At 43.6% G+C, this 24,237-nt stretch overlaps 1 protein-coding gene across 1 annotated transcript; it reads left to right on the plus strand.

Annotated features, from left to right (window-relative positions):
* Positions 1–1,636: 1,636 nt before the first annotated feature.
* Positions 1,637–22,614, plus strand: LOC128330959 (vomeronasal type-2 receptor 26-like). The gene is made up of 6 exons (XM_053264326.1): positions 1,637–1,779; positions 9,406–9,697; positions 11,210–12,064; positions 13,763–13,990; positions 14,502–14,628; positions 21,707–22,614. Exons 1-6 carry the CDS (start codon positions 1,637–1,639, stop codon positions 22,612–22,614), a joined length of 2,553 nt encoding a protein of 850 aa, XP_053120301.1.
* Positions 22,615–24,237: the final 1,623 nt, after the last annotated feature.

Raw genomic sequence — 24,237 nt, forward strand, 5'->3', positions numbered from 1 at the left:
TCTCTAGTAATATTTTTTCTTTGTTCTTTAACAATGGCATCTCCATATGCTGAGATGAATTGAACATGTGAACTGGTCCACTTGGCCCTAATATCCACTTTTTTTTCTTGGAGAAGAAATGTGCAGAATATACAACAGTTAAATAACCTTTTTTTCCAAGAGTTTCAGATTACACTAGCATCCTGGCCTCTACCTGTGTTATGTGGTAAAACAGTGGGGGGAGGGACCCTTTTTCATTACCACACTGGGAGTCATAGGTATCCTATATGAACACTCTCTATGACATCCAATTGACTTTGCATGCAGCACCTCATAATCAAAGCCCAAATCCCTTTACATTACCATGAGAATATTGTGTCCTGCCTCTGTTTTCTGATTAGCTGCAGTCACATTCATAACTTAATTCTTAGTAAAGATGCATGCTCTGTACTCATGAACATCAACATATGGGTGTTATTTTATTTTGTGAGGATAAAAATAAGCATATTCACCACTCTGAACTCCTCGGAGGAAGAGTGGGATATAAATGTAATAAATAAAATAAATAAGAAAATAAACACTGAACATGAAATCCATCTAAAAAGAGATTAATAAAACAGTAAATTTGATTACTCAGCCTAGCAGTACCAAACTGTGTTTGTTACAATGCCTCTTTTAAGAACTCAGGAAGGGCATTTTCAATGGAAAAATTGCCTAGGTCGCTTTCCAATGTAGATGAGGTCCTACTTAAAAATGAAAAATGAAGGGTAAATGGGGTGTGATCACCACAAAAAGCCCATTCGTGTTTTTATGATAGAAGAGACAGGAAATTCTTTGAAGTAGATTTTTGTCAAAAGTACCTGATATTGAAAATGAAAATGTATATGTGTCATTATTGATCCATTTGCACCATTTTCACATACATTGGTAGCCTGATGGCCAACTGACCAATTGGGTCAAGGGTATATTGAATTAATTTGACCATTCAATGATGAAACAAACAAGGGGCAAGAATTAAGTGGGTAGGGCAAAAAGATATATAAGGAGGAGGCACGATAATAGAAAGATTATCAAAAAAGAGGGGAGGAGAAAAAACCAGCATACAGACTTCCTGACTTAGACTAGTTTGATTTTTTCAAACTATTGATCAATCTCTAGTTAGTTTTCTTGTGATAAGAACGAGGCATCTATTGCCAGAAAACTGCATTTTGCTGCTGCGCCCTAAAGCTATCAAGAAATTGGGTGAGAATAAATGTTTTAATTTTACAAATTGTCTTTGTGTCCTCTTGGATTTCCAGAGGGCAGAGATCAGCCAAGGATAGGGAAAAGGATCTGGGTCTTCTGAATGCCCTTTTCCATTTGAAAGAAGGGAATTCTGATGCACCAAAATTACAGCTTTCCCAATCACTTCCCCACACTGGTAGCATGCTAGCCTACATTCTATGCTCTAAGTTTCAAGCTCATCAGTGGATAGAAGGGACATTAAAGTCATTTTGTTTTAATCATGCAGAGTGTGATGACAGTGTTACAGATGAACATGGAGCGTCTGTGTGTAAAAGGAATATTGCTGCTTATGTTCAGGATGCTGGCATTTATGGCCTTGCTGGTCATACTTCTTCCTTACATGGAATGCAAGGCTGAATTTACTAAATGTTCGATGAGTGATCCACACCCTCCACTGCACAAATATCACAAGACAGGGGACTTTGTCCTTGGTGGGATTGTTTCGCGGACAAGCATGACCTTCTTGCCAGTCAACTTCACGGAAGAACCAGGGCAGACATTGTCGGAAGATTTGACGTAAGGAATTATTTTTCATTTGTTGATGTTCCCTATTTTATTGATAACTGTCATTATCTGGTGATGCAGCCTCAGAACAGTTGCTTATTTGTCCAGGGTTGAAGAAAGTATAAATGCAATGAAGGGTATGTCCCCAGATGTTGTCGAATCACAACTCTCATCATTCCCAGCCTTTGGCCATAGTGGCTGGAAATGATGGGAGTTGTAGTCCAACAACAATGGGGATCCACTTTTCAGAACCACTGATCTATTGAATAACTTTCTTTTCCACAATGGAAATAAAGCTGCTGCAATTCCATGTAATCTTTTAAACAGTTTGTTTCATGTTTTACAGCATTTTTAATCCTGTTTTTAATACTGCCACTTTCTGTGTTGCACAAGTTCTGCCTCATTCTAGGCCTTCCACTCTGGCCATCTTCAGACATAAAGCCCAATCGGAGGCAAACATGCCAAAGGTTCTAATTCGTGGTGGTCCAAATTTGTGAAGTTATAGTTTTGTCACCCAACTGTGGGCTGCTTTTTATCTGCAAACCTAAATTTGAACTTGCGGTTTGTAGTGCATTTTGCTCCTGAAAGTTTGAAGGTGGCATTGTGTCATCCAAATTCTGCAACTGCTGTGATCTGGGTTTCATCTGAAAGCTCCTCCCGCTACCATTGGGAGGTTGGCTCGGAGCAGCCCAGAAAGGCATCAGTTCAAGTTAGCTGTGTTTCTCGGTGGCCGCCTCTCAGAGCTGATGTCCTGGACTTTGACATCCTGCTGTTTCATGGCAAAAGAGATGCCTCAGCCCTAGCAATAATTCATTTTAAGGGGTAAAACACATTGCAGAAAGTCCATGTTCCCCGGGATCTGATGCACCTCTCACTTTCAATCTACACAGGAAAGATGGAAAGACATGATGGGCACGTGAGGCAAGATTTACCTTTGCAGAAGCCATTCTGGTTCTCCCTCAGCAGGGCTTGTTCTTCTATGTGCTTTACAATTTTATCCTTGAGCATGCTTTCCATCAGTTTGCCTGGAATGGATGTTAAGCTAACCAGCCTGTAATTGCCTGGATTACCCCTGGATTCCTTTTGAAAATCGGTGTTACATTTGCTACTTTCTAGTCCTCCAGTACAGAGCCTGATTGTAGGGAAAAGTTATATATTTTTTCAAGGAGATCAGCAATTTCACATTTGAGTTCTTTAGGGACACTTGGATGGATGCCGTCTGGCCCTGGCGAATTGCTGGTCTTCAATTTTTCCAGACTGTTTGGAATATCAACTTTTGTCCCTTCTATCTGATTCAGTTCTTTATCCTCCATCCCCAAAAAGCCTGGGTTAAGAACATGTATATGCTCAGTATCCTCTGCCATGAAGACAGATGCCAAGAACTCATTTAGCTTCTCTGAAACCTCCATATCTTCCTTATTAATTCCTTTCACTCCCCCATTGTCTAATGGTCCAACCCCCTCTCTGGCAGGTTTCCTGAATATGATATATTTAAAGAAGTTTTTGTTATCCCCCTTGATGCTTTTAGCTAAATGTTCATCAAATTCTCTTTTCACTTCCCTTATTGTCACCTTACATTTCTTTTGCCAGTGTTTGTGTTCCTTTCTGTTCTCCTCATTTGGGCAGGCCTTCCAATTTTGAAAAGAAGTCTTCTTCCCTTTTATGGCTTCCTTGATGTTACCTGTTAGCCATGCTGGCATCCTCCTGGAGTTAGTGATACGTTTCCTCCTTTTGGTATACCTTATTTATTTAATTTATTTATTTGTTATTTGTTAGATTTCTATACCCCTGCTAACTGGGCAAAGAGGCACCCCGTGGTGATTCTCTTTATTTAGCAGGGGGAGAGTAACTGGCCCTATTCACCCACAGCACAGTACTTCCAGTGACTGTTGCTGGTGTGTGTCTTAAGTTTCTTTTTAGAATGTGAGCCCTTTGGGGACAGGGAGCCATCTTATTTGTTTGTTATTTCTCTTTGTAAACCGCCCTGAGCCATTTTTGGAAGGGAGGTATAGAAATCATATTATTATTATTATTATTATTATTATTATTATTATTATTATTATTATACCGCCCTTCCAAAAATGGCTCAGAGCAGTTTACACAGAGAAATAAAAAATAAATAAGATGGATCGCTGCCCCTAAAGCACTCACAATCTAAAAAGAAACATAAGATAGCCACCAGCAACAGTCACTGGAGGTACTGTGCTGGGGGTGGATAGGGCCAGTTACTCTCCCCCAGCGTGGTGTAGTGAAAGCCAGCATGGTGTAGTGGTTAGAGTGCTGGACTATGACCAGGGAGACCCGAGTTCAAATCCCTATTCAGACATGAAACTAGCTGTGTGACTCTGGGCCAGTCACTCCTCTCTCAGCCTAACCTACTTCACAGGGTTTTTGTGAAAGAGAAACTCAAGTATGTAGTACACCGCTCTGGGCTCCTTGGAGGAAGAGCAGGATATAAATGTAATAATAATAATAATCATCATCATCATCAGCAGCAGCAGCAGCAGATGAAACCATGGACCACCTAATCAGCTGTTGTAAAAAGATTGCACAGACTGACTACAAACAAAGGCATGACAAAGTAGCAGGGATGATACACTGGAACATCTGCAAAAAATACAAGCTACCTGTAGCCAAAAATTAGTGGGACCATAAAATGGAAAAGGTTGAAGAAAATGAAGATGTAAAAATATTATGGGACTTCCGACTACAAACAGACAAACATCTGCCACACAATACACCAGATATAACTGTAGTCGAGAAGAAAGAAATACAAGTGAAAATAATCGACATAGCAATACCAGGGGATAGCAGAATAGAAGAAAAAGAAATAGAAAAAAATCACCAAATACAAAGATCTCCAAATTGAAATTGAAAGGCTGTGGCAGAAAAAGACCAAAATAATCCCAGTGGTAATTGGTGCCCTGGGTGCAGTTCCAAAAGACCTTGAAGAGCACCTCAACACCATAGGGGCCACAGAAATCACCATCAGCCAATTACAAAAAGCAGCTTTACTGGGAACAGCCTATATTCTGTGACGATATCTATAACAATTGACAATAAAATTCTGGCATCCCAGGTCCTTGGGAAGGACTCGATGTCTGGATAAAACAAACCAGTCAATAACACCTGTCTGACTGTGTAAACAAGAAATAATAATAAATAAAGAGAATCACCACATTAAAAGGTGCCTCTTTGCCAAGTTAGCAGGGGTTCCAACTGGAACCCTACCTTCCAACTAGGCTTCTAGTATTGTGCTTTTGAGTGAACTCCATGCATTCTAGAGTGAAGTGACTCACCTAATTTTCTCTTTCAGTTTTCTTTTCACCATACTCCTCATTTTGGAGAAGTTTCCTCTTCTGAAATTCAAAGTATCTCTGTTAGACTCCCTTGGTGATTCTCTACCCATATTTATTCTGGGTTTGATCGCACTATGGTCACTCAGGTGTGTAGCAAGGTTGGGGTGGTCCTGGAGATGAGATTTTAAAATGGGCCCCTCACTGCTGATTAACAAAGGAGACTTGCAACCATGCAATGCAATCCTATGTATGTTTTCTCATAAATCCTAACAAATTCAGTACAGTTTGCTTCCAGGTAAGTGTGTAGAGAATTGCAGCCTGTGCCATCGAATCTTACCACATTTAACTGGAAGTACATTTCACTGAAACCTAAAGGACTTTGTAATTTTTTGTCATGACACAAGCCACTTATAGGACTTTTTTGATGACGTTTTTAAAATTTAAATTTTTAAAAAAACAAACAATTTGTCCTATCCACTTCAATTTAAATATACATATTCCTCCCACATCTCTCTGCTCAAAACCAAAGCCCAGGTGATCCAGTCATTCCAGGCTGGGGCTGAAATGGGGTTGTTGTTTTTTATGAAGGCAAAGGGCAGATTCTTCCATATTGGGGTGGAACTACTTTTTAAAAAATAGTTATTTAAAAAAACAAAACAAAAACCCCCATCAAATTCCTCAATCTCTTAATTAAATATTCAAAGTCATTTCAATCTGCCCTACATTCCCCCCACCTTATATTAAAGCTGTATGGAAAGCAATCCCTAAATATCCAAGGGAGGAGGGGATAAGCACAAAAAGGAAATCACATCCTTTATTAAGCCTGAGGAGTCAAAAGCTGGGCAGAGCTGTGGTGGGCAAGGGCAGCCAGCACTGGCCAACCTGCCTCCTTCCCTCCTTCTTTGCTGCCTGCCTGCCTGCTGGCACTCAAGTTCAGGATTCAGGGAGGCCTGCACGGAGGCCTCTCTGGAAGCCCCACCCACCCATCAAACAGCTAAGAGGTGGAGACTCTAGGGGCTGCAGCAGCTTGCTGGCTGCTTCACTCCCCTGGCCAGAGCAGGAGGGCTAGGAGGAGAGGGGGCCAGCAGGCAAGACAAGGGGGACTGGCTAAGGGGCCATGGGGGGCCCTCCAGGCCCTGTGGGCCTAGAGACTTTTTTCTCCCCTTGCCCAATGGAACTTACACCCCTGTGGTCACTGTTCCCTAAGGCGTCGATGACACTGAAATCATGCACCAGGTCCTTTGTGCCACTCAGGATTAAGTCCAAGATCACCTTCTCTCTGGTTGGTTCCAAGACCAACTGTTCTAGAGCACAGTCATTCAGCGTATCTACAAATATGACCTCTTTGTCATTACCTGACTGTGAATTTACCCAGTCTATGTGTGGGTAATTGAAGCCACCCATTATTATAGCCCTGCCTTTCCTTGACACCTCCCTGATTTCATCCTACAACTACCATTCACTGTCAGCATTTTGATCCGGAGGGTGAAAGCACATCCCCCGCAGCACATTTCCTTTCAGGCTTTGTATTGTCACCCACAGGGTTTCTGTGGAGGACTCTGGTCCTCTTAGGTTTTCTAGCTTGTTCAATTCGATCCCTTCCTTGACATACAGTGCTACTCCACCTCCAAGGTGCCTCTCCCTGTCCTTTCTATAGAGTTTATATCAAGGCACAACAGTGTCCCACTGGTTCTCACTGTTCCATCATGTTTCTGTTATACCCACTATGTCTATTCCTTCGTTAGCAACCAAGCACTCCAGCTCGCCCATCTTGGATCAGAGGCTTCTGGCATGCTATCTTTCTTTTGGCTCTTTGATCTCTTTGACCAGCTAGCACAGCCTTCTGTCTGCTCTTTATGTGGTTCAACTCTGCCCCCTTCTGTTTTATCTGCACCCTCACAATTTAAAGGGTGGCATTTGCTGAACCAGATACTTCCCAACTCCTGTTGGCTATTCCCCAGGCGTCATTTTAAAAGCTGCTCTGCAACCTTTTGGATTTTAAGCGCCAGCAGTCTGGTTCCATCTTGGTTCAAATGCAGAACATCCCTTTTGTACAAGCCTTGCTTGCCCCAAAATGTATCCCAGTGCCTAACAAATCTAAACCCCTCCTCCTGGCACCAACATCTTATCCATGCATTGAGACCCCTCAGCTCTGCCTGTCATACTGTATCTGAACGTGGAACAGGTAGCATTTCTGAGAATGCTACCTTGGGGGTTCTGGACTTCAATACACTACCTATCAGCCTAAATTTGGCTTCCAGGACCTCTCGGCTACATTTCCTTGCATCGTTGGTGCCGAAGTGCTGTGCTTTTTTTTGCTGTGTTCCCTTGCTTGATGTCTTCTTTACGAGAGAAAGACAAACATGTTGCTTTCTCCTACTCCCAGACCAGCAGGCAACTGACTTTTCTCTGGAATGCTACTTCCTCAGCAAACAAACTGATTATGCTCAGGAATGTGACCCCTCCCACAAGCTGAGGCAGGCACTCACCTGGAGTGAATCTCCCGCTCAGGCTTCTCTTCAGTCAAAGTCACAAACAATTCTTCCCAGCTAGAAAAGAAACCCTAGAAAATCTCCAGCCCTAACAGAATCTGTTTCTCCTCCCCCTCTTCTTTTCTTGGTGATTTATTACCAATCTACCAACCCCGTGCATGGTGGGACTCCCATCAGTGCTACATCTGGAATAAAAGAGCAGTAACCTTGGGCATGGTAACCTTCCTGTGGTCCATTCACATAAAGACACAACATGTAGCCCCACTAATGTGGTGCCAGGTCCTGTCCATTGAATTGGGTTTCCTTAGCAATTGGCAACAAACACCTTGGCATGTTACCAGGCAAGATGGGGGTTTACTGAAAATTACCGTACAAAACTTTTTGACAACTTCTAGAAGGGGAAGGGGCACCCATGGAATGAACCCTTTCACTAATAACATACCTGATCTAGTGCATCTGCCCACCAAGGCATCCATCCAAAGGTATAGTGTGTGTTCTCTGCTTGGGGAGTAAAGCATTGATTGCCCTGGATGCCTGAATAGTGTCTGCATTTTCAAAGTTTCTATGGACTTTGCTTCTCCCTCCAGCTGTATAGAGGGGTGCCTTAACTCTGTGTGTGTGTGTGTGTGTGTGTGTGTGTGTGTGTGTGTGTGCGCGCGTATGCACACATCCAGCCTGGGAACCCCAGCTTGGAGGCACCCCAGAATGGTGTGGCATAATGTGTAATAGCAAGGCACAGTCTACCATGAACAGTATAACACTAACTTTGGGTTTAAAGAACGCCCCACAGTTTTTTCAGTGGTTCTGTTCTATTTATTGTACCAGTTTAAAGGGGAACAGGGGCCAACCCCTTCCCCTGTGATCCATGCATGCAGTCACAGCCATACTTCATGAGCAGAACCATCCAATGAGACAAAGGGATGATAAGACATGGAATAAATGTTTCTTCCCTTTCCCCAGGGGTACCACCCACCAAACCCCACATCGGACACTCCTGCGATTTGTAATGATTTTTTGGAAATTTTTGATATTTTTTGCATTTTTTCCCATAGGGAATAATGGGGTTTGAGGATGTCCCAACTGCTCCCCATGGGGAGTTCTGGGGCACCAAACTGGTTTTCCAGGTAAGGCACATTGTGCCACACCTCCCTCCCCCCCAGCAGCATGATTTTATCCTGTCTCAATGCAATGAATAGAAATTTCTCCCCCTCTCCCGAACTTGGAGGTCACACAGAGTTCATTAGGTCACACACTGTTCTATATTTTTGAATGGGGAGAAATCCTATTCATTGCATGAGAGTGCCTGGCCATGGAGACACACATGTGGAGGGCTGCTGCTGTCCAGTCCCATTGCTGGATCTGTGCAAGCACCAGGGAAGGGTATCCCAGCAAAACCTTTCCCAGTCCTGGTGACTGCCATAAACCAGGAGTCCAAGTGCCCCCTCCGATAGACTGATCTCCCTGCAACACATATTAAATTGGAGGTGGGGTGCTAGTCCAGCATAGCCACCTGATTTGCCAAGGATTGCTCATATCCATGGATAAATTACTGAGAAGCAATGGGAAGAAAAACAATGATATTGCTTGGTTTTCTTTGTTGGAATTACCATATGATGAATTACCTCAAAGGAGGTGATTTAATAGGAGCTATATAAATACTGTAATAAGCAATAAAAGGATATAGGATAGAAGGATGGTCATGTCAATGGCTGACATGATATGGAAATCTGCTCAAAGCAGTCCCATTGAAATTAACTTCATTGAGACTACTTTGCATAATGTTCCTTATAATGTCTGCCAATAGCCGTTGAATATTCTTTTGTAAAAGAATGCAACTCTCATTCCAGCATAATAACTAAAAATTACCAGCACATCCTGGCCTTGGCATTCGCAGTAAAGGAGATCAATGAAAACCTTCAGCTCCTACCCAATATCACTTTGGGCTTCCACATCTATGATAGCTATTTTGAGGCAAAGCTGACTTATCATGCCACAATGATACTTTTATCTACAATGGAGAGGTTTGTTCCCAATTACAAATGTGACCTCCTGAATAATCTAATAGCAGTCATTGGAGGCCTGGATTCTGACATCTCCCTTCATGTGGCAAACCTCTTGGATATCTATAAGATTCCACAGGTAGGACATGTATATCTGTGTTGCATACAATGTAGGAATAAAAAACATGATTCACACTTTTTGTGTCCTTTCAGATTTCATTTTGTGGTTTGGGGACAGGAATGGGTGCACTCAAAATAATCTGTTGGACCTGTTTGGTTTTGTGTGTGTGTTTGTGTGACTAGTGAATGACATTTAAAGGCTAAGAAGAGTCTTCTAGCATTCATTTGTAAACGATAAAAAAGCTAACTTATGGTTCCATCTGTATGGCTCAGTTCAGAGTTAACATGAACCTGCGGATCCAATGAACCCATGTTTCTGCACCCATCCACCGCCTGCTCTCATGTCTGCGTTGGTACATTTGAGAAAGCAGTCTCTCTGCAGTGAGCAAGACTGCAGAGAGGTGGGGGATCTGGCTGTACGGGCTCCTGAAAGACAGGCTAGACAGCCAATAGGAGCCAGAGTGAGGGAAGAGCTGACTCCCTTAACTCCTGTTTCAGAGTGGGGAAACAATAAAGGAGAGAATCTCTGCATTATCACAAGCATAATTACATGATGATTGAATTCATTGTTTCACATGTGATCTCTCCAGTTTTTAAACTGCTCATACGGAGGAACAGATTCATAAGATACCATATTTTACAATATGTAACATGTCTTGCACTCTCAAAGGAGCTAGAAGTTATTGGGGCCTAAATCGAGATAGGGAATATGACTAATTCAGCTAATTAGGGATGTGTGAACGAGCTCAAGGTTGAGCTGGTTCACCATGAAACCAGTTTGTTTCGAGGGCTTGCCCTCGAGCTGGAGAGGGCCCAGTTCACCTCGAGGTTGAGCAGAACCACCCAGGCCAGCTCAGGGCCACCTCTAGGGTTCTAAAGTTTTTTAGATGGAAGCAGCAGAGACCTCCCATGGCCTCAGCAGCATCCCTTGAGGTGGCCGGATGACGCTGTGAGTGTTTAATTTTTATTATTAATTGGAACCCCCGAACTGGCCCACGTTTGAGCCAAGCCAGGGCTCAAAATGGAACATTCCCAGTCTGGTTTGAATCAGGTTTGGTCAAACTGAAGCAGGCAAGTCGATTTTGTTCACACCCCTACATCGAATCCCTGCCACTTCCTTAGTAACAAGCGCTGCTCAACAGAATAAATATAGCCTTATTTGTGTTTAAAATGTTCAATTAATTTCCTAAATAGTCATTACTTTTGTTAGCATTATATTTTAGACTTAAACAATGCTTTACTTTGGTATTTTCTTATTGACTACTAGGATTGTGTAGTGTTTTAAGAGGGAGTTATGGCCCAAATATTTCTCATTGAAGTTCTCCTAATGGCCATAAACCAATAGGCTTAGGGAGCCTCTAGGAAGCTGCTTTTCTTTCATCCCCAACCCACTAGTCATGGTGTTTGAAGAAAAAAACAGAGAGTTATTAGCAGGGGTTTTCTAGGATAATGTATGTGGTGTTTTGAACATTTGACATTGTTCTATATATGTTGTTAGTATTTTCTCTCCCCTTTTCTCATCTCTTTTTAGCTCACCTATGGCCCTGCTCCAGTGAGGAGTGATGGAGCTCCTGGCCTTTCCTTCTACCAGATGGTCCCCAATGAACCCCTTCAGTATGCTGGGATTCTTTCTTTGCTTCTACACTTCAAATGGACATGGGTTGGAGTTCTGACCATGGATGATGAGAACGGAGAAAGATTTGTGCGAAATGTGCTTCTAGTTTTTAACCAGAATGGTGTCTGCGTTGCCTTCATGGAGAGAACACCCAGACAAACATTTATCACAGAATATCTGGGCATAATGGAATATGGAGCAAAAGTACATGATCTAATTATGGACAGCAAGGCAAATGTTTTGGTTGCCTATGGAGACTCTTTTTCCATGATGTACTGGAAATGGCTCCCATATCTATCAGAACATGTGACAGATAAACCCATATGTAAAGTGTGGATCATGACAGCCCAGATAGACCTCATATCATATACCTATCAAAGGGATTGGGATATAGAAACATTCAATGGTGCTCTGTCCTTCGCAATTCACTCCAGTGATCTACCAGGATTTCGCCAGTTTGTTGAGAGCAGAGACCCATCCAGCACACATGGAGATGGTTTTCTCAGGGACTTCTGGGAACATGCATTCTATTGTATATTCCCAAATCCAGCCCTGGGGAAAGTGGATGGGGATATTTGCACAGGTAAGGAGAAGCTGCAGATCCTTCCTGGGCCTGTTTTTGAAATGGGCATGACTGGCCATAGCTACAGTATCTACAATGCTGCCTATGCTTTAGCCCATGCACTGCATACCATGACTTCATCTATGCTCCAACGCAGAACAGTGGTGAGCAGAGAGGAATTGAAGCTCCAGACTCAACAGTGGTGGCAGGTAAGGGACTAAACATCACATTGTCCTCATTCAGATCTAAACCCATGTGGAATTTATTTTAGAAATTATATGCACATGTATGCACACCTAATTCTATCTGCCTATTTGTATTGTTATATTCACCCTACTGTAACTCTGAATGGTTGTGTTATTGTCACTTTTGTTTGTTTTGGTTTTTCCTCAATGTTGCTCAATCTCTATACAAGCTGTGTACATGCACAACAAGGATAGCAGATAGCTTTGCATCAATCCTGGAAATGTAGAGGGATTGACCAAGAGATTTCACAGCAAAAGGTGCACCACAGGAGGCACATCCAGTTATGCTGGTGCAAAGAATAAGATGTTCTACAGAGACAGGGTTCTACAAAAGCTGTTGGTGACCTTTTTCTGAGCCAAATATCATACTTGTTCTTTACATTTTCGGCCTTTAAATTTTATCCAGTAATTCAAGTTCACACTAGACTAGTGCCTTTTCTTTACTTGCAAAAAATATTTCATCAAATACATTTCAATTCATTAGCTTTTTGATGTCACCATAATAATGGGATAATCATCTAAGGGTGCAATGTCATTGATTCTTACTGCTGAAGTATTTGAAGCCAAAGTTGGCATGGGCAATTCTAGGCACATTCTGTAGAGCTACTTCCTGGTTCTGGATGTGGCTGCCTGATAAGAGGAGTCTGTGAGCACCCTGGCAGTTGCATAGTTTCATAACCGTTCCCTTCTCTTCTTTTCGTTTATGGAGTTTTTTCCTCCATCCATCCCCTTTCTCCATTTTCTCCACATGCACAAGGCACAGTTATTCCTCACAGTACCATGTACTATAGTAAGTGTCCAGAAGTTCAAATGCACTATAGAAAAATTCAGAAAGTGCAGCAGCTTTACCTTTCACTCCTCCATTGGTGTAAAACGTCTGAAGGAACCCAAGTTCTATAAATGAATATTGTATGTTCTTGTATGGCTCCTACCTGAGATGCATGAAGTCAAGGATACATCCACCTGATTCCCTCTCCTATTCACCCCAGCCTGATTACCTGATGTTCCCCAGCCTGTGCCCCCCCCACCACCAGTCACCTGCCAGCCAGACATAATGTCCCTCTTCTTTCTCTGCCCCCCAATGTCTGTAAAGTTAGATGCACATGGACCCAAAGGAGCCATCTGAGACCCAAGTTCCCTTCCTTTAATGAGGACTAATGATGTCACTGCCTGTTGGGCATACAGCTCCCATGGCCCCATGCATGCCAGCTCTTTACTGGTTCTGGAGGCTGGGGGAGGGAGAGGGGTATGACGGCTGGCAGACAGGTGGACTGACCACAGTGGGGCACACAGTCTGGGGCACTGGCAAACAATTGAATGGGAGGTGGGCAGAGAGGTAGGGAGGAAGTTGAGTAGCCCCCCTTCTTTTGGCAGCCTTTGTCCTTGGTAAATGTCCACCTAAAGATAGATACACCCATGTTGTCAAAGGAACAGTCTACCCTGCAATAGATTGGACTCTCTACCTCTAATCCTCAAGAATTAGAGAGGCCAGAAATAGAATAGAGGCCAGAAGGTCATAGAATAGAGGCCCAAAGGCCATTTCCCACAGATGCCGAACACATACCTTGAGTGTGCAAGAAACTGGATCAGAAGACCTCAAATGTCCCTCCCAACACTGAAATTCTACTATTTAAGCCTTTACTTTTTTTCATTTGCTTCTAGCTCCATCTGTTCCTGAGAGGTGTCTCTTTTAACAATACTGCAGGGGACAAGATTACCTTTGACCAGAATGGGGTGTTATCAGCTGGATTTGATGTTGTCAACTGGATCATATCCTCAAACCAATCCATTCAGAGAGCAAAAATTGGGTGGGTGGATCATCAAGCTACTTCAAGCCAAGCACTCACAATCAATGAGGATGCCATCACATGGCACAGCTGGTTTGAACAGGTGGGATCCAATTGCCAGCAGTTTGGGGGATCATCCACTTTGGGAGGAGAACGGAGTATCATCCTGATATGAAGAGCTACTTCAGTATAGAGTGTAGTATATAGCCCTATAAAATGCTGGCCAACATTATGACTAATGCTGATATTTCACATTGGCATCATGATAATCCAAGGATGTTGCACTGGCTAGTTGCACTACCTCTAGTGCTTTGATTCCAGAATAGTGTTGGTTGGTTGTAGCAACTAGCAGCACAATTATTTATGGCAAACTTCACATGTTTTGCAGGGAGGTTTTGCCCAAAAGCACAATTCAGAAAATCCCCAATATTAGGGCATCTAATTACACAACCATCTTTCAGTAGCACAACTTGGTTCATCGTACAATGCTAGTATTGCCGTAAGGAAAGAAGCCATGAAACAGCAGTTCCCCCACTGCTTCCATAACCATATGAAAGAGACCAAGATTGGTAGTTTCCCCCCTGAGATGATCATTTTTTAAATGTATGATGTAGGTACAGCCTCTTTCTGTATGCAGTGAGAGTTGCTATCCTGGTTCAAGGAAGAAAGTGAAGGAGGGGGAGCCGTTTTGCTGCTATGATTGCATCCCGTGTCCAGAAGGGAAGATTTCACATGAGAAGGGTAAGAAGTTTCCTGTTTTGTGCTCTCTAATAATCTGTCTGCATTCTAGAGAAATCTGTGTATTGAATCATGTATGTGCATTGTTGTTTTTCTTCAGTGAAATATGATAGGAAGTTTTAGTAAATACGAGCTCTAGAGGAAGCTGCTGATCAGGAAACATCTCTTGGTGGAGTGGCTGCCATTTGAACTGAGTTATTCATTCATACTATCCTGGAGTTGCTCTAAAGGACGACTTGATTTCAATAGGGCTTCCACTCAGTGATTAATCAGGATGTCAGCCAGTGTTCTTAATAGGATGCAGTGGCATGGCGACACTGGTGGCAGCCTCCATCTAATTTTTTTAGTGGGCCACCACCACCACCACTGCCACTGCAACTCCCTGCCACCCTACTCAACCACCACTATCTTTGCTACATGCCCCTCTTACTCTTACCATCATGGTCAGCTTCTTTCCCTTTTCCAACCGTGATGTGGTATAATGACATCACTGCCCTGGCACAAGCCCATTTCAGGGTTAACAGATGCTGGGAGGTGATATCTTTATTCCACTTCATGGGTGGCAAAGAGAAGGAAACCAGCCACAATGGCTGTGGTGAGTGGAGGCCACAGAGGCCAATGGCAGGTGGGCAGTGGTGGCTGCAGTAGAGGCAATTGGTGGGTGAGCACGCAGGTTACCCTTGATGACTCTCCAGTGTGTCCCCAGTGACCTCTCTGTGCAGAGTACACATTCCTAGTGGAATATGTCTTTCCATGTCTTTTCATGTGGTAAGAAAGCCATTCCACTTACCCAGGTTTTTCTCTTCCAGACCTGAGGAGAATGGACCTCAGGAGAATTGATTTCACTATCAAGTATAGACAATTTATTTAGGGTTTCAGCTCAAGAGCTGAAAGATTCATACTTTGGATTGAAGCAAGTCTAACACTGTGCTATTGTAAACCTCTTCCATTGGTGCACCAGCGTTGTTCCAGTACAATAATATGTGCTTGCATGATAGGGTGTGCAACCTGTGAGGTATCTCCTGTTGAGAAACCTCTTCTTCAGTCCATATATATTTTAGGGAATTACACAAAGAATGATACTTGTGTTAAATGAGTACATCTATCCCACACCAACTTCGGGTTTCCCAACCACCGTTTTGAGTATCTTGCATAACATGACCTGAGTATCAGCAAGTTATTGCTGGATTTTGCTGGTGAGAAACGCAAAAGAGAAGTGGAGGAAAAAGAAGAGAGAGAGTCAGAGGAGAGAAAGAGAGACAGATAGGAAAGGAACGAGATATATCTCTTTCCTTTCCTATCTGTCTCCCTTTTTCTCCTCTGACTCTCTCTCCTCTCTTTCCTCCACATCTCTTTTGCGTAATAAAAAGAGTAATAGTAGTAGTAGTAGTACAAACATGTAGTAACTTTCAACCAAGGTTTCCAAAGTGGTTTACAGAGAGAAATAATAAAGAAGATGGATCCCTGTCCCCAAAGCACTCACACTCTAAAATACAGAGATATGGAGGACAGAACGAGGGGCAGGAGAGGGAGAGAGAGAGAGATGGAGAGAATCAGAATGAGCCCCTTCGATTTTTTACTTTTCTTCGCTCCTCTCCATGCACGTGGAGTTTTTCTTACTACTGAACTTTGCCTGCTTTCTAGTGGCTCCTGATCTTGTAGCAGGTAAGGGAGCTGCTGCTGCTCCTTTCCTGATTCTAGGGCCTTTCCTCTAGCCCTTTATTCTGAACACAGTCTTGTCCCTCCTCATCTCAAAGTGGGGACTAGCTTTTGAAAATTAAGGAGTGGCATGTAGATAGGACCTAGGTGCTTTGTGGGTAAGAGAGGGAGGGGAGGGCTGGAGAGATGCAGGAAAGAGAGAGCTGGAGAGAAATAGAGATGGAGGGAAGTGTCCGTTATTTTAGAGGTGCTTTTTGAGTGCTTTTTGAGGTGCTTTCACAAACACAGGTCCCCTAACCCCTTCATTCCCATTGATTTCTATTGCTTGCTAACCTCAATTTGGCCAGCTGTGGCATATTGCTGAAATGTAATCGAGAGGCGACTGTAATCCCTTTACTACTAATAAATCCATATTTATATACTTGAATATTTGCATACATATATAATCTGAACACATCCAAAAATGTACATTCATGTAATCTAAACCAGAAATTACAGTAAGAAAGGATTACCCTGTATGGAATCCTTCATGTTGAAACTTTTTCAACATTAGAAATTTTGAAGTTTTGAGAAATTTAGAGAGAATTTTTTCTCCCTCTCTCACAACACGAGAACCAGGGGTCACTCCATGAAACTGAAGGCTGAGAAATTTAGGACTGACAAGAGGAAGTACTTTTTCACACAGTGCATATTTAATCTATGGAATTCCTTGCCATGCAATGCGGTGGTGGCCACCAGCTTGGATGGCTTTAAAAGGGGCTTAGACAGATTTGTGGTGGATAGGTCTAACAGTGGCTACTAGTCTAGTGGCTGTGGGCCATCACCAGTCTCAAAGGCATGATGCCTCTCAATACCAGTTGCAGGGGAGCAACAGCAGGAGAAGGAACATGCACATACCTCTTGCCTGTGGGCTCCCCAGAGGCATCTGGTGGGCCACCGTGTGAAACTGGATGCTGGACTACATGGGTCTTGTGCCTGATCCAGCAGGACTGTTCTTATGTAACTTTGATATTGAATTTGCAGTGTTGTGTACTTTGATGTGAGACATAGGCCAAACAAAGGTGCACTGCCAGAAATTAAGCCAAGGATCCAGATGAGAGAGGAACTAAGTGAGCAGACTTTCATACACTTCATGCCAGACAGTGAACCCAAAGAATCTGTTCCAGAACTGGAGGCAGATTTAGAACGGGGTACACAGTCTGAGCCAGAACGGAGGCACTCATAGAGGCCTGAACAAAAGACTCTTGCTCATGAGCAGAAGTGAAGAGTTACAGGAACGCTATACATGGCGAGACCTTGAACAGATGCCAACCCAAAAGCGGAGAAATGGAGGAAAGCTGCAGAAGAAGAAATTGAATCTCTGCACAACAAGACATGGGCCGTTGTGGAACAACCTGCTAGAAGAATGAGTGTAGGGTGCAAATGGGTCTTCAAATTTAAACAAGATGCAGAAGGGGATGTACAGTGCTACAAGGCAAGGCAAATAGCCAAAGGATCCTCCCAAATAGATGGTGAAGAGAACAATGAGACATTTTCACCAGTCCTGCAATACACTTCCATTAGGACACTACTCTGCATAGCAGCAGCCAGAAAGATGTATGTTGACTGCTTGGACGTAAAAACTGCCTCCCAAATTGAGTAATTGAGGAAAACATCTAAATGCAGCAACCACCAGGCTTTGAAGTTCCTGGAGAAGTGAGACTTTGTGTGCAAACTTGAAAGAGCATCTATGGCTAAAGCAAGTTGCCAGAACATGGAATGAAAAGCTGAACCAACTGTTGCTCCAGGAGGGGATCATACAAGAACAAGCTGACCCCTGCCTATAATGATGATTTGTCAGGCGGGGGAAAGACATACATCTTGACTTCTGTTGATGACCTGATCATTTGCTATGAAGAGAAACAAGACAGTCATGAGATTGTAGAGCAAATGAACCACTGGCGGAGCCTACCACCAGTGGCCTGTGTGTGGCCGTGGCAGCAGCCCTGCTGACCCCACCCCCTGCATCCGACATCAGATGCAGGGCTAGCCACGCCCCCACATCTGACGGCAGACACAGTGGGCATGGTCTGGCTCCCGAATGGAGACTTGGGGCTCTCTTTGGGAGTTGGAGTTTAGCTCCCAAAGGGGCCGCACAGCCCCTTCAGGAGCTAAACTAAGGCTGGCACTGGGGGTTGTTGGCACCCTCGCTCTGGGCCACCCCAGCACCCCCCAAGTGCAGTTATGGCGCTGCTGAAACCTCCATTCTTCCCTGTGGAGAAAAACCTTAAAGCCACTTGTGGGGTGCTGGGGTGGCCCAGAGTGAGTGGTGGTCTAGTGCACAGAGGGTACTGGGTTTTGTTGTTTCTGAGGTGTTCTGAGTGTAGATTCTTTGGTAGCATATGAGATTTTCAATGACCAACCATGAATCCACTCTCATTTGCTAACCTTAAAGACACATAAACTTCAAAAATCACTTAAAAATAAGCCCTTTGCCCAATTCCTTTCAAATAATTCTGATACTTTCCTTGCCCCCCTTGGGCACTACCACCCACCACACTCCACTCCAGGACATCCCTTTCCCCCCGACGGGAAGCTATATGTTTGCTGCAATTCTCATTCCCTGTGAGGAATTAAAAAATGCTTTAAAAACTTACCAATAATCGGAGGAGTGTCCAATTGCCTTGGGGTTTTGTGGGTGGTAGGCACCCCTGGGTGCCTAACACACACCCCACTTTTGTGTCCCTAGGTGCTCCACAATAGGGGATAATGGGCTGGTTCTGGTCCCATTATACCTTTTGAAAAAAATAATTAAAACTATTTCAAATATTCATAAAAAATCGTAGGAGTGTCCAATTGCTTTGGGGTTTGGGTGATTGTTGGAACCCATGGGTGCTCCACAATAGAGAATAATGGGCTGGTACAAGTCCCATTATATCCTATGAGAAAATAAAATAAAATTCAAAAATTCATTTAAAAAATCGCACGAGTGTTCGATTGCTTTGGGGTTTGGGTGGTAGCTACCCATGGGTGCCATCTACCACCCAATCTACTTCTGGCTGTTCAAACCAGTTCAAACCAGTTTGAACCGGTTCGAATCAAACCACCCCCAGTTTGGTTCCGATTCGAACCTGCAGCTCGAACCTGATGGCTGGTTTGGTTAAAATTTGAACCATCGAACCACCCCGGTTTGAATTTGAACCAGTTCGAGTTCAAACCGGTTCACACATCCCTAACCAGAACAGCATGTCTTTCTCTAGTACCATTAAATGACTTGCATTCACCACAATTTACAAAACCTTTTAAAAATAATTTAGGATAATGTTCTATTGTGGCACATTGGTGTTATCTATATCTATATCAATATTGATATCTATCAATTTTACTATGCTTTTTGTTACCACTATTCAGCCTCATTTAAGATTAAGATTAAGCTGAGCTTCAGTGAGGGGGGGGCATTTTAAAATCTTGTCTCTGGGCCCACTCCAACCTTGCTACACCCCTGACTTAAGGTGATAGAAAGCGCTCCTGGCCATAGCTTCAACCTGAGAAACCAGAGTGAGGCTTGGGTCCAGAATCACTAACATGCTACACACCTGTTCCTGTGAGGGGAGTGCAACCATATCCAGATCTGGGAGATGTATTGTGCCCCTCCAAGTATGGACCCATTACCATGAGTGCCTCTGTCTTGCTTGGATTCAGCTTCAGTTTATTATCCTTCATCCAGTCCATTACTGCCTGAAGACAGGCATTAAGGGGGGTTATGCCATTTCCTGATGATGATGTCATGGAGAAATTTATTTGGGTGTCATCAGCATATTGATAGCACCCTGTTCCAAATCTCCTGATGATCTAACCCAGTGGATTGATTAGATTTTTAAAAGCATCAAAGATGGGCAGGCGGAGCATTGAGGGATACCATCCAATATTTTTCATTTCTGAGAGCAACTATCTCCGAGCTACACTATATGGAATCTACCAGAGAGATAGGAACACAACCACTGCAAAGCAGTACCACCTATTACAAAATCTCCCAGACGATCCAAAAGGATACCATAGTCAAAAGCATCGAAAGCCACAGAAAGATCCAATAGAACAAACAGAGTCACATGTCCTCCTCGGTCACTCCCCACAGCCTGCTCTAAAGCCCATTTGGAATGGATCTAGATAATCAGTATCTTCCAAACCTGCCTGATCAGCAACCACCGTCTCAATTATCTTACCCATCCAAGGTAGGTTGGAGAAACGCCTATAATTATCCATCACCGAGGGCTCTAGGGAAGGCTTATTAAGTAAAGATCTCACAATTGCCTCCGTCAAACATGGAGGCTCCCTGCTGTCCCTCAGTGAGGCGCTGTCATTCACAGCAACAGAGTACTTTTCACCTACTGAGGTATGCAAAGAAGCTGTGTGGATATACAAACTACTGCCGGATTTTGGGACTGAAGAAACAAAACCTACTGAGATGTTTGAAGACAACCAAAGATGTATTCCGCTTCCACAGATGCAGAAATTCAAGACTCACTCAAAGCACACTGACACAGATCACCACTGCGTTTGAGATGCACAAAGAGAAGGGGCTAGTCAAGTTGAAGTACTGTCCAAATGAAGGAGATGATGGCAGATGGACTGAACAAACCAGCCACTACCAAGAGCTTGGTTCCAGCTGCCTTGTGAGAAGATGGGAGTCATGAACTGGTGTGACAGGCATTGAGAAGGGGTGTTGGAGATCCAGCTCCAACCGTTACCTACTCCCATGCTGTCTTCAATCACCTGGCTAGTCACATGGCTCAGCTAGCTTAGGAGAGCTTGTGTGTGTGTGTGTGTGTGCGCGCGCGCGTGTGTGTGTGTGTGTGCATGCTTCATGACATCCTGCTAAAACTGAATTGCAGTGCACGCTTTTATGTTATTTGCTACCGCTCTCTAGCAACCGGGATTGGGGAAAGCATTGCATCATACCCTGCAACATATATGGAAGGAGGGGAAGGTTTCATTCCAGGAGGCATACCATAGGTGTTGCAAGCATGCCCTGTTGTACTGGTGCAACGTTAGTCTGAAGCAGATCCTGACTTAGTGGAAATAGCTAGCACAAGATCCTTCTACCATTTCAGGGCTGCACAAAATCTGCTCTCCAGATGTGTTTGGGTCATTCCCAGGTACAGTGGCCAAAAGTCAGGTATGATGAGAGTTGTATCCTAACACCTACTGGAGAGGGGAGGGCTGAGGTTGTGCTGCCTTGCACTAGTGCAGCATTAGTCTGGTTGACAGCCTCCATCATCATCACTATCATCTTTTGGCAGACTTCACAGAGTCAGCATTTAATGGATCCAGGAATCTTGAAAGTGAAAAGAGTTATTTTTATGGAAGGAAGAGCTACATACAGTCTACATGGGATAGACAGTGTATAAGTGTGATTAAGATTATACATTGCATTTTCCCCCAGATATGAATGACTGTAATAAATGCATGGATGGAAACTATCCAAACAAAAAACAGGATTTCTGTATTCAAAAGGCCATAAGCTTCTTGTCTTATGAAGAACCTTTGGGCATCAGTTTAGCCTTTTCTGCCCTTTTGCTTTCTTTGATCACAGCCCTGGTGCTGGGAATTTTTATGAAGCACCACAACACACCCATTGTCAAAGCCAACAACCAGAGCCTCACCTACACTCTCCTTGTCTCCCTCCTGCTCTGCTTCCTGTGTGCATTGTTGTTCATTGGCCGCCCAGCTAAAGTGATGTGTCTCCTCCAACAATCTGCTTTTGGCATCATCTTCTCAGTGGCTGTTTCTTGTGTCTTGGCAAAAACCATCACTGTCATTGTGGCATTCATGGCAACCAGACCAGGATCTAGCATGAGGAAATGGGTGGGGAAAAGACTGGCCATCTCTATTGTTATTTCCTGCTGCTTTATTCAAGCAGGCATTTGTACTGTGTGGCTGGCAACTTCTGCTCCTTTTCCAGATGTTGACATGCATTCAGTCACTGAAGAAACTGTACTGCAATGTAACGAGGGCTCAACTGCCATGTTTTACTGTGTCTTGGGCTACATGGGCTTCTTGGCCACTGTCAGCCTGATTGTGGCTTTCTTTGCCAGGAAGTTACCCGACAGTTTCAATGAAGCCAAATTCATCACTTTCAGCATGTTGGTCTTTTGCAGTGTGTGGTTATCCTTCGTTCCAACGTATTTGAGCTCCAAGGGGAAATACATGGTTGCTGTAGAGGTCTTCTCTATATTAGCCTCCAGTGCTGGCTTGCTGGTTAGCATCTTTTCCCCCAAATGTTACATTATCCTGTTGAAGCCTGAACTGAATAACAGGGATCATCTACTGGGGAAAAAAGTGATGGTGTGAAGAGATAATCTCTGTTTTTCCATTGATGATGTTTTCTTTAATGATCCACTTTTGCATCCATTGTTGCTTTAAGTTTAAATTTGGTTAATGGCCGCTTAATGAACACAAATGCATCTGCACGGATGGATGGAAATTCCATGGAGAAGCGAGGAAATCCTAAAAACCATTCTGACCCAGAAACCAGCATTCTGGTGTACACTGGTCTTTAACACGGAGGTTGTACATCAGAACCAAACTGCCACAGATTGTGGAGACTTCTAATGACCATACTGCCCTTGAAGAAATGACTATTCTGGTGCAGGTTGCCCTTGTTATCGAGGTTCCATATGACACTAGAATTGACTGTCAATATGGAGGCTTTATTTCCTCACTATGGCCAATAATTCTATAAACCTCCACTTCAAGAGTAGTCTATACTGGAACAGTAGATTGTTGGCACCAAGTGGAGCTGTTTCTGGGATTTCCTTGCTGCACTTCTTCGAAACATTCTGGAAGCATATGGCTGAGTAATTTGAGGAGGAGGATGCAGGGCTGGAGTATACAAGCCTTTTCAAGCAGCAGCTTGATAAGTGAACCTGCAAATCTACATGCTCACCTACAAGGAAGTAAAGTCCATTAAACACAATGGGATCTGCTTCCAAATAATGAAAGAACAGTGAAATAAACCTGAATAATTGTGTTGGGGTAAAAATAATGTAAACATCATTTAAAAAGTGTGGTCGAGAAACAAACCATTAGTTAGTGATGCAGCTCCTAATGGCATCGACTCTTAGCATCAGCAACTCCATTGACCACCATGGGGCAGGTTTCATTCTTGCACCTGGAAGTTATCTAGACATGGCTTCATGCTGTAGGGTTTCGGAAGAGTGAATCTGAGCTGTTTAATTTAGGGGATTAAATAGACCGTTCACATAGAGTCAGCTGCTCTCCATATTCCCTGGGATCTTTTTCCTGTGTACTTTCCCACAGCTTGCTCCCTGCTTTTTCTCTAACCAAACACATCCCAGAGGAGGAGGCTAGAGACCTTTTTTCTTGTTAGTTTGACAGTTAGGCGGTGTTCCACAAGAATAACTTGTCAAAGCACCAGAATGCTGGTTGGTGATCCTCTGGGCCACCAACCCGTTCGGCGAACTTGGGAAGGGGTTGTTGGCTGAAGTGGTATCAATATCTTCCACTTTGCAAACAGCCAGCGGGCTGCAAACGGCATCGATTTTCAATTAGACTACTCTAATATGTGCCAGATTATGGCAAGGATGCAAATCGGGGCTGGGAAGTGGGGGTGGGGGCTGAAGAAATCTTCAGTCACATCAAAGTTATTCTCCCTATGCAGCTCCAAGTCAAAGGCAGTGCGCTACAGGCGAGAAAAATCCCCAAACCCAAGATCTCCTAGAGTGCTTTTCTTATCCTTAGGTGACCTAACTTTTCTTCACTTTGCATCCCACCCCCCAAATTAATCCAGATAAGATGGGGATTTGTTTTTCTGAACCACCTCAAAGTTCTACGCTGTTGTGAGCAGGTTGGCCTTGCCCCTCCCAGCTAGTATGTTGAGAGCAGGCTGGCCTTGCCCCTCCGAACTAGTAGTCGACACAGAGACTACTCTCCCCATTTCTTTTCCTGAGATCA

The sequence above is a fragment of the Hemicordylus capensis genome, chromosome 6, assembly GCF_027244095.1.
Source record: "Hemicordylus capensis ecotype Gifberg chromosome 6, rHemCap1.1.pri, whole genome shotgun sequence".
Taxonomy (NCBI): Eukaryota; Metazoa; Chordata; class Lepidosauria; order Squamata; family Cordylidae; genus Hemicordylus; species Hemicordylus capensis.